The sequence below is a fragment of the Canis aureus genome, chromosome 5, assembly GCF_053574225.1.
Source record: "Canis aureus isolate CA01 chromosome 5, VMU_Caureus_v.1.0, whole genome shotgun sequence".
NCBI lineage: Eukaryota > Metazoa > Chordata > Mammalia > Carnivora > Canidae > Canis > Canis aureus.
The window spans coordinates 42,007,217-42,023,508 of record NC_135615.1 but is presented as its reverse complement, the minus strand read 5'-3'; the positions used below and the strand labels follow the sequence as shown (position 1 = coordinate 42,023,508).

Sequence of the window (16,292 nt, the reverse complement as noted above, 5' to 3'; positions counted from 1 at the left end):
GGCCCCTGCCTTCTGCTCAGGTCCAGATCCCCAGGTCCCAGGATGGGACCCACATTGGGGGGTCCTTGCTCAGCGGGAAGCTTGCTTCTGCCTTTCCCCCTGCCTGCGGCTCTCCCTACTTGTGCTCTCTCTGTCAAATAAATAAGTAAAATCTATCAATAGGAGATCCCTGGGTGGCTTAGCGGTTTAGGGCCTGCCTTCGGCCTGGGGCATGATTCCGGAGTCCTGGGATCGAGTCCCACATCAGGCTCCCTGCTTCTCCCTCTGCCTGTGTCTACCTCTCTCTGTGTGTGTCTCTCATGAATAAATAAATAAAATCTTAAAAAAAATATTTTAAAAACATCAATCAATCAATCAATCAATCAATCAAGTCTATGGGTAAACCAACTTGGTTTAACCAGGTTACTGGTTATTGCCAAATCTTAGGCAAGGAAAGAGTTACATAAAATAATGCCATCTTAAACTTGTGAAGGGGATTTATATTTTTACAAAGTATTTTCACAGCTCTTACTACTCTGCACAAAAAAATTGGTGAATGAGTTTCTTATTTCCTCATTGTGAAAACTGAAATCTAGTAGAGTTAATCAATTTGCCCATGATCACATAGCTGGTTTGTGGTGGAGACAAGACAGAGGTGCAGAGATCTGATCCCTAAAACAGAGCTTTTCTCATGATGTTAGAAACAGAATCAACTTTTACTGAACTCTCAACTGGATGAAGTTTTGCAGTCTTGGGGAAAAAATGTTCATTTTTGCTGACTCTCTCTGCAAGATATTGGCTACCTACATCCTTAGCACAAGGTTCTTTGGGTGGAGCAACTTGGCATGTCCTTTGTTGGGCATTGGGTGTGGGGTATATTGCATTTCTAAGGTCATTCATTGTTACTATTCCAAATGGAAGGGTCTTGAGGCCATACTTCTGGCCACTGCCTTTGGTGCAAGCCTTAGAGAACTAGAGTTTAACATGTATGAAGATGTGGAGAAGGCAATAGACTTGGTTCAGCTTCGTGACTGCATATGGCACCCAAATATCTAACTCACAAGTATCTGCCATTTAAAGCAAAAAATAGATAAGAAAGAATGGATGCATTATCACTAACACCATTCTTTTCCCTGGAAACATAATATAAGGGTAGTGAAGCTACATTTACTGAATGATTCTAACATGTTGTATATTTCTTTTGCTTCATTTCCATTTAAATATGTGAGCAATGAATTCTTTATAAAGAAAAGAGGCTTACTACTTAAATCATCTACCTCTAATTGCTCATATGTAAAATCAGGATAATGCTAGTAACTACTTCTATGGTTGTTGTAAGCATTAAGTGAAATAGTTGTACAGTGGGTAGCTCAGTACCTGGCATAGATGAAACATCAGTTAAGTAGTTGTTTGGTTCTCTTTAGTATTTCTAGAAGACCTAACTGGTCGTATTATTTGCACCGGATACATTCTTTCTGCCCACCAAATCCCTAGAATCCTACTAAGGATTCTACTAAGAAAATGAATTTAAGGGATCCCTGGGTGGCGCAGCAGTTTGGCACCTGCCTTTGGCGCAGGGCGCGGTCCTGGAGACCCGGAATCGAGTCCCGCATCGGGCTCCCTGCGTGGAGCCTGCTTCTCCCTCTGCCTGTGTCTGCCTCTCTCTCTCTCTCTCTCTCTATCGTGAATAAATAAATAAAATCTTAAAAAAAAAAAAGAAAGAAAATAAATTTAACGGGTTAACAACACTGACTCTGGAGAACACCAGGTTTGTATTCTGGCTTCACCACTTGCTAGCTCTGTGACCTTGAGCAAGTTCAGCCTTGCTAAACACAGGTGCCTCCTCTGTAACAATACAGATAAGAAAGCTGAATTTCCTAAGATTGCTGTGACTATTAAATACAACAGTGTATGTGATGTACTCAGTATCAAGTGTGTTGTAGCTGCTACATAATGTTGGGTTGTGTTTTCATTAATATTAGTTCATCTATCTAGATCCTAAACAAAATCATTAGTGCCAAAAGATGGTTGTTTTCATTACAAAACAGAGGAGAAATAATGCCCTAACCTTAATCTATGATCCAGTATCAGATCAAAACACTGATCTTTTTAAAATAAATATAATCTCATATAATAATATATGGAATCTTGTGAGAGTCTAGGCCAACTGCTGCCCTTTTCTGAATATGAAATAAAACATTAGGAAATGAAAATCCATTATCTACTCTATGCAACATCAGTAGGATAGTTTTTAAAGGTAATAGCTTTGAGATATTAAAAAAATAATGATAATAAATAAATTATAAACCTCCCTTTCTATATTAGTGGTATGTTGAAGCTTCTTATTAAGGCTTAATTTTGTTGTTGTTGTTTTTAATCCTGTAGCTTTATTTTTAGTACTACTTGTATTGCCTTATTCATTGATTCTTCTAGAGTATAATCCCAATACCTCTGGACACTTTAAGGGAAAGAGAGGCTTTTCTAATCAGTGAAGTGACCCATTCCTGTTTCTGAATATTTGTAGTTGCTTAAAAGTTATGTGTACCAGAGCAGTCTGTATTTTTACCCATTGCTCCTAGCCCTAGACTGTGAAGCCTTACCTCAATAGCTTTGTATCCTTGCACTCTTGATCACTGTTTAACTACATGAAGGTCACTCCCCTAAAAGCCCCCAGGCTCCTGAAAACTTCGTACAAGTCTTCTGGCCACTGTTTTCAATCTTAATGTTTATTTGAACCACCTGAAGTGTTGGTTAAATAAAAATTGCTAGGTTCCTCCCAGAGACTCTAATTAAATAGGAGTGGGAGAGAGCCCGAAAATTTGCTTTCTAGTGGAGTCCTAGGTAAAGTCCCTGTTGCTGGTTGGAAGCAACACTTTGAGAATCCCTGCTCTCCAAAACGTGAAGGCAGCCCACTTCCAGTTGAGGCTGAAGCACAGAGAGGTTTTATAGTGTTGGCTATTTTACTGTATTAGCCTGGATTTTGCTAGACAAGGAACAACCTCCTACCAAGAGGCTATGGGGGGAGGGGGCGCTTGGGGAGTGTGTAATGCACCTGTATGTTACCAAAAATTGAAGCATCACTACCTCCTGGAGTCTGGATCTGAACCCCATGTTTGTCACAGGAGCCAAGGGAGAAACCAAGACAGAGAATAGTGGCACAATAATGAAGCATGAATTATCCAGATGAAAGCACCTATGGAAATAAAGGTATTAGTATTATTATTTATACCTACTATTCTTAATAAAATAGCAATATGGAAGTGTTGAATAGTTCCACTTGCTTTAAAGTTGCTCTGGGGGACTCAAATCAATTAATTCACGTTTTAGAAAGAACATGTAGATAATAGGCACTGTTTGACTTAGTGTTTTCAGAATGTGTTTTGATGAAATGTGTTGGTACACAGCGATAACAAATAATGACTGGTTATAAAGCTAACCAGGAGAGAGGCAAGGCTCTGTAAGAGTAGATCCTACCGTATAAATGCTAGCAAGGTATATGTAGAATAGGCTAGAAAATTAGACAGATGTATTAACTGCTCTAACAGAGTAAAAGCATTGGGTCAGGAGGCGAAGAAACAGACAAGAGCTTCTTACTGTGTACAATGAAGAATGAAGGGCCTTACCAAATGGCAATTTTTTGAATTAGGAATGAAATCTGGAAATTACTATGTAGAAAAAACAGTAACTTCTAAACCATATTAAATGCGTGGAGGCCCTTCCCACCTGATTGGAATGAAGTAGCATGAAGGCTTCTGCTAGCTTTGTTTTACTCCCTTCTTGAAACTATGTAGTGAGACTGTTGAGCTTCACAGCCTCCACAATTGGCCTCCACTGTATGGGGGCCCTGGGCAATAATACTTGGTACCAAAGAACTCTAATTTTTATTTGAGAAAAAGAATCCTTAGAGAATTCTCCCCTGAGGTGGAAGTTTGTAATGGAGATAGATAAAAACTCTGAGTCAGATTGAGGAGTAACACCTCAGAAGTTTCTTTTATTTATTTATTTTTTAAGATTTTATTTATTTATTCATGAGAGACAGAGAGAGAGAGAGAGCGAGGCAGAGACACAGGCAGCGGGAGAAGCAGGCTCCATGCAGGGAGCCCGATGTGGGACTCGATCCCGGGACTCGATCCCGGGACTCCAGGATCACGCCCTGGGCTGAAGGCAGGCACTAAACCGCTGAGCCACCCAGGGATCCCCTAGAAGTTTCTTTTAAGAAAAGGTGTGGGGGGGGGGGGGGGAAGAAGAGTTTTCAGACAAATACATACTCTAAGAAAATAAAACGAAAAACGTGGTCAAAGACTTAAAAGGAGAAGGAAACAAAGAGTAGGTGTACGTATTTATGGATATGGATACATGTTCCTGTATATTCTCTATCAAGTAATGGGTATGGGTGAGTCAGGCTTTGGTGTCCCAAGGCAATTATGCACCCTTTGCTTTATACATTTATATAGGATCCACATAGCCTATATTTCTTCATGTGCTTTTTTATATAAGAAAAAAAGGCAGGCCTTGTTTTCAAAAAATACCTTGGGGTGTTTGTGTTGGGGGGTGGGGTCTAGCTCTTTCCTTGCAATAGAAAAACTCCACATTTTTCTGTCTGATCTATTTTAATAAAGAGTTTACATCTCTTATAATGTAGTGTACCTTTCATTCCTACCAGCCAGGTAACCTTTTCAGTGTGTTCTAATGTGGTTTTGATTGGGGGTATGCGTTTCATTTGGTTTGGCATAAGTTGCTGCCTTAATGAGATAAGACTAGATGGACTTGGAATGGGTTTCCCTGAAGCTGCCAACCTTTATGCCAGCCCTGCCTCCTCTAAGAGGGAGGGGAGGGGGGGGATTGGTGCACTTTGTTATTTGGTCATGTTTTTCTGACCTGTGTCATGTCAGACTCGAAATTTCCAAAGGCACACAAGTGGCAAGTGGGAAAGAGTTCAGAGTCAGAATTTTGAGAGCTTGTTGTGAGGAAGAATGCTTTTCGTTGCACCTTATCAAGTCCAACTGTTTCTGAAAAATCCTTTCCAAGTACAAAGACGGTGCCCTTTTCAAAATGCTGAGGGATTGGTAACTAAGCATTGTGCATAACTCTGTGATTGAGTGTGAGGTATAAAATGAAAGAATGTGCGTGTGTTAACATAATGTAAGCATCACTTCGAGACATTATTTTCACAAGTTACGCTACTTTCTTTGGAAATGGAATCCATTAAAATTCGGTTAAGATTGCTTTGAGTTTTCATCGTGAGGCTAAGATTATTTAATAGCTCGTAAGGCAAAAAGCCAGGGAGGACTCTCTTCTGTCTTCCTGAATGGTGCTCCAGCGAGAAATCCTACTGTTCCATGTAGCAGCAGAGTGGTGTGAAAGGAGTGTGCTGTCAGCCTTTCATTTACTAAGTATTTATCTGCCTAGTGCTGTGCTTTGTACTGGAATGCCGAGGTGTAGTGTTCAGAGCCGGTCTCTTCCCTTAAGGAACTCATGCATCAGTAGGGGACACAGGACAAAGCAGGATGAAAAATTCTGTGATTGGGACACACAGGGGGCTGTGAGATGATGTGCGAGGGCTCAGAGGCGGGCTTGTAAAGAAAGAGATAGCTCAGCTGAGGCCTGAAGGATAAAGAGAGGGAGGAAGAATGAAAAGTTTCCAGGTAGAGAGAATGGTATGATCAGAAGAGACAATGGCTTCATCCTACCTGAGTCCTTCAGTAGTTCAGGGACTTTAGGAAAAAGTCTGTCTGGAAGACTTAGTTTCTTTACCTTCCTTTGGGAGATGGTGGTGATGATAGTGGTAGCTGAGTTGGTGGCCATGGTGGGTGCTGGTTGTGGTCATAGAGGAAGACAAAGAGGGAAACGATAGCAGCTAATATTTATTCAGCACCTATTATGTACTATGTTTAAATACGCTAAGCACTTTCTGTGTGTTCATTACCTACTAGAGTTTGACAGTCACCTTCTGAATGTAGGTACCATCATTATCTCTGTTTTACAGATGAGAAAAGTGAAGCTGAGAAAAGCTAAGTAATTTACTGAAGGTCACCTTGCTAGTAAGTGGAAAAGACCTGACTTGCAAACAGAAGTTGACTCTAGAGCTTGCGTTTTCCACCATTACTGTGTTATTAATAATCTGACTTTTTCAGGGGCTGATATAAATAAAGATGAGCAGGATAACTCATTTGAAAGAGATTTTTAAACTGCATGGAACTCTAAGCTGTCTTTGCACATGTTGAGCTGAGGCATGAGTCATATGCTCTGCAGCTAGCCTAGAATAAAAAAGTAAAAATGGCTTCAGCAATGTATGGGCTGCCTTCCCCTACCTTATTAGCAATTCCTCTAATCGTATGGCCTCAGCATGTTAATAGTCAAACATGGCATTCCCCAGGGGACGTTTTTTTGAAGCAACAGAACATTGTATAAGATGGACCATGGATTTGCTTCCAAATGGCAATTGCTATGTTACAAAGTCCTCAAATATTTCTGAGATTGTTAATCTCTGTTATTCACTCCCTGCCCCTCTGTGACTGCTCAGCACAAAATGAAATGGAGGCTTGGCAATGGTCGGATTCTTTTTGAGTCTTGGCTTCTAATATGGGTAATCCAAACCCTCAACTGGATTTTTTGAATTTCTGGACTACCCAGTTGACATGTCTGTGTATACGTATATGTATTCCCTACCCTGCCTCCATGCTTTGCCAAACAGTCTCTGTTCCTGTCCCTTAATATTTTGGACAGTCTCCCTTGTGCTCTGGGCCCATATCTGCACCTCTAATCAGCCATCATGTGAGGAATTGAGGACTGCCTGTACTAGTATCACACAAGGAGGTTCGTGTGGCTCACCAATACACTAGCAGTCACTGGGAATAATTGAAAATGTTCATAGAGGTGGTTGGGCCACCTCTCTGGGCCCAAAGAGCATGTCTCCACTACAAAGGGAATAGCTAGTTCAACAATGAACCAAACTAATGGATTCTTCTGCATCACAGTTCAATTGCAGAGGCTAATTGTTAGTTTGTTTTTAGTCCCACTTGAGGCCTGATAACGGGGTTTCCCTTTGGAAGCTTGATTGAGCTGGTGTGCAAGGCAAGACTGCGTAATTCAGATACACCAGTGAAATGCAAACAGTTTCATGTATTAATGGTCACTAATGACCTGTAATCAAGCTATGATTTGTTAGGTTAAAAACAAAGATGCAATTAGTTTATTTGTTCAGGAGCGTGAACAGAAAAATTTATCAGTCTGCTGATTGTTCTTCTTTGTTGAAGACGATAGGCTAGAGCATTAGTCTTGAGCTGTGGCTCCTCTGAGCTGCTGTTCATCTGTTTCTGAGATTTTTCCCAGCTTCCTGACCAACCATTCATGAATCTATGGTCTTTGTCAAATGGGGGCAAAAAGGATATGGTTTTTGGTGTCCTTTCTCTGTGGCTCTTGATAAGCTAACTGCTTCAATATTAGATTTCCTCTTTCCTCTCTACTATAGTCCCATGCTTCAACTATCTAATTTTCTCAAAGTATTATCATTCATTCAGCAACATCTAACCCATAATTGTTGAGGGCCAGTTATGCTGCCACTACTGTCCTAGGTCTTAAGGTTTCTTCTAATGGTTATGAAGAGAGTCTTGACTTAGTCTTTGTGAACTTTACTATCTCCCCATAGATGTCTTTAAGATTTCTGTGCTACTGCTTCTTAAACTACTTATCACTAAAACAAAATGAAAAATATTCTTCCATGAAACATATTCTGTTGAGATAAGCATCGTAAAGAATAATGCACTGTGATCCTTGGGGGTACATCAAAACTGACAATAGAGACTTGGAGGGATAGTGACTCCTTAGAAAAAATATACCTTGTGTTTTCCTTAGTCATTTATTTAAACAGAGGGACTAAATACATTTAAATCCTTATGGGAGACCTTGAGGTTAAAACATAAGAACCTCTAATCCTTTGTCAGGTGAAAATTCTGTGATCTACTTGATATCGCAGAGCAATAATGATACAGGTTACACTGGTGAGGCATTTGGATCACTTAAAAGCATGCTGAAACAGTGGTAATGATCTTACTCACATGGAACATGACTTATTTCCTTATTAGGCTTAGTCATTTGCTAATCTGAAATGACTATCAGTGCATGTTGTCTATGTCCTCTGCTTAGAAGGCACCTTGGGTCTCTTGCGCAGCTTGTATCCCACGGCCTCGCACAGTGACTGGCGTGTGATAAATATGCTCAGTAAATTTTTTTTTTCAGTAAATATTTGTTGAGTGAAATTCAGGCACAATGATTAGAGTTTGAAAACTAATAGCAGCATTTGGGATATTGTGAAATAAAGCAAAATTACTTGATAAAAATCATCTTATGTATTAGGATTAGTAAATAATCAGCACCACAGCTGACTTTTTCTGGCTTTTTTACACCCTCTTTGTCCACTTCCATACAGTGCATACAATGCATTAATAAACTTCCATTTCATTGCACTAATAACTCATATGATAAAAGGGACCTCCTGTTTCTGTGGAAACCACCAAAGCCTAACAGTGATATTTCCTGTACTCATTACAAGGGCGACCTATCAAACTTCTAGTGTGATGACCTACTCTTTAGAATCTCAAGAGGAGCCTTCACATTCAGGAAAGCCCTAACAATAGCGTGGGTAGATGGAGTGGTCATTTTTCATTTGTTTTATTCAAGAAGAGACACTTCCTGGATACTTCTTGTGTGCCAGGCATGGGGTTAGGTGCCAGGGATATGGAGTAACAGGCCCTATGGGGAAATACATTAATCCAGAACAACAGATGAAATGTTCACTCATAACTATGATAGGCACTCTAAAGGGAGAGTTTGTGGTGCTGTGAGAGTGTGTAAAAGACTTTTGGACCCAGATAGGTATAGGACTAAATCCTATAGCCTTGACAGGTGATAGCTGCTTTAAGAGGAGCAAGAGGCAGGACTCAGGCAGGAGAACTGCATCACCTAGGGCCCTACAGAAGTAGCACAGAAGGAGTGTGTCCAGGAAAGGGAAAGATGCCCCCATATGACTTGAGTTCCCACAGGATTGGCATTAGGCAGAAGCCTCATCTTGCTGGGCCTTGAGGGTATAAGAGGACTTTTTTTTTTTTTTTATCACAGGAATAAAGGGAAGTGTTAAAATGTTTAAATGTTGGGAAGATGGGGAGCAGCGATCACATTTGTTTTTCAAAAAGATCATTCTGGCTGCAGTGTAAAGAACAGATTGGAAATGCTCCAGAATAGATTTAAGGAGACAAGTGATTTGTGCGTATGAAACTGACACAGAATCTACATAATATATGCCCATGTGAGGCAGTTCCAGTGTAAAGCACGTACCCTTCCAAGAGATTGAAGATGAGCTCCACTGTGGTATAATATAGACCTCTTCAAATTTCCTCTGTGTCATGCACACACACTTACCCAGACATAAATTAGCATCATTAATGCAGAATGTCACATTAGAGCCCAGTTCCCCTTCCAGCTGATGCACCACTTTAGCACCTTTCCCTTTGTACTTTACCCTTCGCCTTCAAAGGCTGTTCTCAGGTCTTATTTTCCTTCCTAGAAGTGTGAGATTGGTTTTTCTGCTGTGCTATTAGAGTGATCCTCCACTTAGAGTCTAATCTGCCATGGCTTTGTGCCTATTTGTCAGGAACTTCGAGAATATATTAAGACATTATACAGGGTGGAAGCTCTATTTTGACAATGATTATGCTTATTATCTATTTTAATAAATGTAAATTGCTGTGGAGAAACAAACCATTTTATGCCACTTGAATCCTTTTCAAGGAAGCCTGAATCCTTTTTGTATAGCTTAGATGTATTGCTGTCATTTTCCCTTCACAGAGTTGAATAAACACACTTAAATCAGACCTTTGTTAGTGCACCCTCTTATACTGTTGCCCTAATAAATTGTTGTGATTGTAGTCTTTGAAATCTGTATTTGGTAATGTTTACAAATTTATCTGTATTTCCTTCCAGAATTAAAATTATTGGAACTACAAGTCCACATGTACATTACTTTTGCCAAGCACTAGACTTGGGATATAGCGATGAGTTAAGGTACTGCTGTTGCCTTTAAGATCCTTACAGTCATTCCTGACTGTTGGAACAAGGATAAGCTGATGATCCTATGTGGTGATGAATTAGAGTTGGACATATAAGGGAAAGCTCATGTTTAACTTTCTGTAGATAAACATGATTACATGTAGAGATATTTTTAAAAAAGTATGTGTATATGCATGGACTTATGTACATATACATATTTCTTTGTCATTTGAGAGAGCCTAAAAAATGACACCCTAGTAGCAACAGGTACAACTAGCACTTACATCTTTATTTCTAAAACCATTGTCCAGTGAAAGGAACTGGGAATCCTTCCAGAAATGTCTGATTCTAGGACTGGGGAAGGAAATCTACAAGATGAGGCTGGAGCCTTTTATAGTGCCAAAATGTAAGGAGGTTCTTGAATAAAAATACGTTGGTGGGAATATGTCAAAGGGGACATTAGGAGTATGTCTAAGAGACAAAGGAGCCACTGTCTCAAACAGAATAATTTAGGGGAAAAAAAAAGAAGAAATACTAGTATTGGAATAGAAACCAAACCAAAGTACATAGTAAATATCCATGGCTCCATACTGATATCAATAAATAATTGAATAAATTAATAAAGGACAGAAAAAATCTAATCAGAACACCAAGTAAAATTATATAGATGCCTCAGCCTCAAGGAGCATAGCAAGTGGGCGTAGCTCTCCATTTCTCCCCGAGTGTGGGCTGCATATAGAGGCATCTATCAAAAGAGTGCATATTAGAAAGGGGGGTCAGGAAGAGTAAACTTGGAGACCAGAAACGTGACAAATACTACTTTAGCTGGGTGGTGAAGGTCCACGTGAATAGTCTTAAGTCATGTTGATAGTAGGTGGCCATGATGTGATGTAATGAAAATGGCCTTACCTCTGATCTTCATTTATGAGAGAAGCACATAGAGGCCTCCTACAATATTCCTGACCATGTTCTTCAACATTGTCAAGTTCACCAAAGGCAAGGAAAATCCGAGAAACTGCCACAAAAGACGGGCCTAAGGAGACCCGACAACTGTGTAATGTGGTATCCTAGAAGGGATTCTAAAACAGAAGGACATTAGGTAAAAACTGAGGAAATATGAATTAAACTATGAATTTCAGTTAAAACACTTGTGATCCATTAATTATAACAAATGTACCATACTAACAGAAGATGTTTATGATAGGGGAAAGTCAGCAGGATATATATGAGAATTCCCTGTGCTATCTGTTCACTTTTTCTATAAACCTAAAACTACTTTTAAAAATTAAAGAACAAGCTTATCATCAAACAAGCTGGCAGGCAATTGTAAGACCTATTGGGAGGATGTTTAGGGTCATTGAAAGAAACATAATGGGGGTTCTAACTGGTTTTTCAAATCCTAACTCGACCACTTTGGGCAGGTTACTTAACCTTTCTGATCTTCTGTTTCATCTTCTCTAAAATGGTGAAAAACACCTGCCATGACTCAGTACAGGCTGTGAGGTCAAGCTACAGGAGCTCAAGCTCCCATTAAGAAGCTGAGTGATGGACTAAACCTATCTGGGCATTAGTTCCTCATCAGTAAACAGGATAATAATAGTACCTAATTCTGAGTATTGTCCTGGGGTCTGGGATCATGTATGTGAAGAACTGAGGACAAGTCCTGGCATACCGTGTAAGATACATGTAAGCTGCTGCTGTCTTCTCACAGGTTTGTGGTGAAGACTCAATGGGAAATCAGAGTGCTTAGCACATGCCTAGCATATTATAAGCTCTCTATCAGTAGTGGTGGTGGTGATGGTGGCAGTGGTGGCAGCAAGAGAAAGGTTCCTGGAGGCCAACAGATGCTCTCCTCATAATCCTACACAATGGCCTTCTCTGACCCTAAACTGAGAACAGAATAAGAGCCGACCAGATAAAAGGAAGGTGGGTGATGCTTGTGGGCTCTAGAAGAAGAAGCAAAGGTTCCCAAGCCAAAGGAAGTATGATACCTTTCCAGAACTTTAAAGATTTCAGAATGGCTGAAATATGAAGTTTAAGAAGGAGGAAGAGGAGAGGTAAGCAGGGCCAGCATTATGTCTGGAACTGGAGGCTGAAGTAAGGATTTGGACTTTTATCCTGGGATCAATATAAGACTTGTACTCTAGAACAGTCACCCTCGCTTTGCTTGAAAAAATGCATTGGAGGTGGACGACCAGTTAGGAAGTGAATTCACCCATATAGGTGAGAGATCATGGTGGTCTAGGTTGTGGTGGTGACTCTGGAAGTAAAGTTAAAAGATAAGAAGGCTAACAAGAGGGCAAATACTGACCATATAATTTTGTAAAGATCTCTTTCTGCCTAGAAGTCAGAAATATCATAGTGTGTAATACCTGTAATTTCCTGATAACCTGCATAAGATTTAAAAAGCTATAGGGTGATATTATGAATTTAAGGCATTGATTTCAAGACTACTACATATATATGCATTGTATACCACTATAGAGAGTTCAAAATTTTAAAAAGGATAAGCACATAACAATCACATTAACTAGAATGCTCTACACCAGGATCATCCAACAGAAATATACTACAGGGGCACTTGGGTGGTTCAGTTGGTTGAGCATCTAACTTGATTTCAGCTCAGGACATGATCTCGAGGTTGTGAGTATGAGGCCCCCATCAGGCTTCATGCTCTGAGTGGAGACCACTGCTTTGGATTCTCTCTGTCCCTCCTCCCACCTCTCTCTTTTCTCTTTCTTTCTTTCTCTCTCCTTCTCTAAAAAAAATAAATAAATAAATAAATAAATAAATAAATAAATAAATAAAAATTAAAAATATAACACAAATCACATGTAATTTAATTTTCTAGTGGCTACATTAAAAATAGGTAAAATTAATTTTAATCCATTGAAAAATTCATGTAATGGAGATGAAAATTATAAATAAAAATTATAAATCAGATTTTATATTTTTCTTACATTCTGTAAGAATATACATTTACATTGTGCAAGCTTGGTGTGTATTTAATACTTAAGGCACACTCAATTAAGAATAGCCTCATTTCAAATGTGCAATAGCCACATGTGGCTCATGGCTATTGTATTGGACAACTCAGGTCTAGGGCTTCCAAAATCATACTCAGAAATTGTTTTTGGCTTTACACTAGCTGGAGAAATATTTTTAAAATAACATTTCTGTTTTAATACATGTGCATGCCAACAGACTTTAGTATACATATTCAAATTGCCTCTTTACTTTCCCTCAACAAGTTTTTACTGAGTGCCCAGTATATATGGTAGTGCGATACCTACTCTATCAGCACTGGCAATGGTATACCCTCTGGTGTTTTAATTGTGAGTTGACTCCCACCCTCATGGTGCCTATCCTTCATGGAGCTTACAAGTTGGTGGAAGAGACTTGCAAAATAAAACAAAACCCAGTAAATGAAGTTATTGTAAATTGTCTGTGATGAAAGCAATGATAGACAGAGATACTGGATAACCATCGTGGGATGGCTTTACATAATCTCAGTTGAGTTCATATAAACTGGGAAATAAAGATGAAAATGAGTCAGCCACACACAAAACTGGGGCAAGAGTAGACCAAGTTGAGGAAATGGCATGTGCAAGGGCCCTGAGGGTTGCAGCATGTGGAAAGAATGTTTTTAAAAAAGAGTATGGCTGAAGGTTAGTAAAGGAAGGGGATAGTGGTAGGAGACAAGTCTGTAGAGATCAGGTGTCTGGAACTTTTTGAGCCATGGTAGTTGAAATATTAATCTAAGTGCCCTAAAATCTTTAGTTTTAAAGATTTATTTATTTTAGAGACAGAGAAAAAGAGCATGAGGGAAAGGGGCAAAAGGAGAGGGAGGGGAGGGGCAGATAGAATTTTAAGTAGACTCCATGCTAAGTGTGGAGCCCGATGCAGGGCTCCATCTCATGACTCTAAGATCGTGACCTGAGCTAAAACCAAGAGTCAGAGGCTTAACCGACAGCACCACCCAGGCAGGCACTTCTAAGACTTTAATTTTGAAGACTGCCTTAATTTCAGATCACTCTGTAGACTAAAGGTAAAAATTCAGTCACTTGAAAGATGGAATAAAGTTAGTTCTATACATCTCACGATGTTATTAATGAAAGATGGAATAAGGTATGTGAAAGTTCTGTGGAGCCTGTATAATGATCTATAGAGGCAAAATAATAAAAGGAAAGATATGTAGGTGCTAAACCCAGCTGGCTTTGTTGAGCTCTTCTTTGCAATGGATTCGTATTTTTCAGCATCCAGCGTGTTTTCTGAATGGCATGTTAATTTTTTTTTCCTAAAAATTAGATTGCACAGAGCGGAGCTAGGTATATAGGTCTTCTACTCTGCCTGTAGTTTCTGGATTTCCAGATAAGTGATTGGCTATTCCTGAAACAAATGGCTGCAAATCCATAATGACATCCAACATTTGTATGTGTGGAGAAGGAAAAATATCCAAGAAGGCGAGGAAAGAAGTTGACCTTTTATTTGTCTGAAAATACATATTTCAATATAATTTTGAAATCATTATCTCATGGTCATGATAGCTGCAAAATAGATGAAGCAAGCAGAATTAACTCCAAATTATAGAAGAACAAGCTGAGGCTTTGAGAAGTAGAGAGTCCCCTGGTTAGTTGCAGCCAAAGTGGAGGGGGGATTATATTTTCTAACTTGTACTTTTTCTCTCCTGAGAGAACAGCAATGACTTTTGTGATCTTACACCCTGTTAAGACCATTCTTTTAGGAATGTATAAAACAGGATTTGAGCTCATTGGGAATTTATTTCCCTTGGGACTGTTTAAAACCTAATTTCTTTATTGTGTCACTGCTGGAGGAAGAGAGGGTGGGATAGTTTTATAATCTTCCTTATTGATAAAACAATTTGATTGCAAGGTCCCAAGTAATGGGTTTATGTACTTCTCCTAGGATAGTGCTCAGCAGACTACCAAGTGTAATTAGATAGCTAATAAAAAATGTTCCTATTAAGACCCCAGTTGATCACTATTTATAGAGCCTGATACCTGGATAATTTTTAAGTATTAGGATGGGAAAAAAACCGGGTGCCTGGATGGCTCAGTGTTTGAGTGTCTGCCTTTGACTCAGGTCATGATCTGGGGGTCCTGGGATCGAGTTCCACATCAGGCTTCCCATAGGGAGCCTGCTTTTCTCTCTGCCTATGTCTCTGCCTCTCTCTGTGTGTCTCTTATGAATAAATAAATTAAATCTTTTTTTTAAAGGATGGGGAAAAAAAACCTGCACTTAAAACTTATTTTAATCTAATTTACCAGTTGAAAGTCTAGGAGTCAGACCTTCCAACAATTAGTACTTGGTTGTTTTAACACAGAAAAAAAAACAGTGAAATATTCAAGTGTGTCATTTTTTTCTTTGAGTTTATGGTTGGAATATAGCCATTGGGACATGGTATAAATAGAAATTTCATCCTAGATTTAAAATACAGGTTCTTAAACTTTTTGGTGGAAGTGTGGGTTAGGAAGACTCATGAAACCCTTGGAGAATTTGATGAATAGTAAGAATCTTCTACATAGGGAAAAATTGCCAAGAAAGCCACAAACATAAAATAGACCATGTAATTTCAGAGAAGTCCTAGGTTCCCATTACATTCATCCTCAATGGCTGATCAAGTATTTCACAAGATTGAAGAAAGTTGAGGTGAACAAATGTGCAGACTGTAACTGAGGCGTTACTGTGCAGTACATTAAGGGGGGAGAATGTTGTCTTCTGTGCCAAGGATGGAGTATGGTTGTTATAGCTTCAGAATGATATGGTTAGCGAATAGGGATGAAATACTATCACAGAAGGCTCATCTGTGAAGCTTGTCCAGTCCAAACAGGATTTATAATTTTAAAAGCTTTCTAACATCAAACCTCTTCATTACTAGCTCCTTTAAAAACCCTGTAGTGGTATCTAAACCAATTCTCTTTCTCTGAGGAGTAGTTTATGTTGTCTTTTGGATGAGATAGAACCCAGGTAGAATTTGTACTAGTGAATAATTATAGAGTTGACAGCAATAGGGATTCAAGAACAGAAGGCATTATTGTAAGTAGATGCTGCTTTGAGTTTTGGTGCATTCTGTCTTCAAAAAGAGGGTAGAAGATTTTGAATAATTTCCCTTACTCTTTAAAAGTCTCAGCTCAAATGTTACTTTTTTCCCAAAAATCCTCACTATGTCGATCTTTTCTGAATCTCTATATTAAAGACTCAAGTTCAGAATTTAATGCATATAAAATAGCATATTGGCCACTCAAATT

At 39.2% G+C, this 16,292-nt stretch overlaps 1 protein-coding gene across 13 annotated transcripts in view; it reads left to right on the top strand.

Moving 5' to 3' along the window:
* Positions 1-16,292, top strand: part of PPP2R2B (protein phosphatase 2 regulatory subunit Bbeta) — a 440,587-nt gene that overhangs the window by 193,628 nt on the left and 230,667 nt on the right. For 5 of the 13 annotated variants that reach the window (XM_077897745.1, XM_077897741.1, XM_077897744.1 and 2 more), the window contains exon 2: positions 3,102-3,186. The exons of the other annotated variants lie outside the window; for them this stretch is intronic. In XM_077897745.1, coding sequence (XP_077753871.1) covers positions 3,150-3,186 — 37 coding nt within the window. In that variant the 5' untranslated portion in view covers positions 3,102-3,149. The remainder of the gene's footprint in view (positions 1-3,101; positions 3,187-16,292) is intronic. 13 annotated transcript variants of the gene reach the window in all.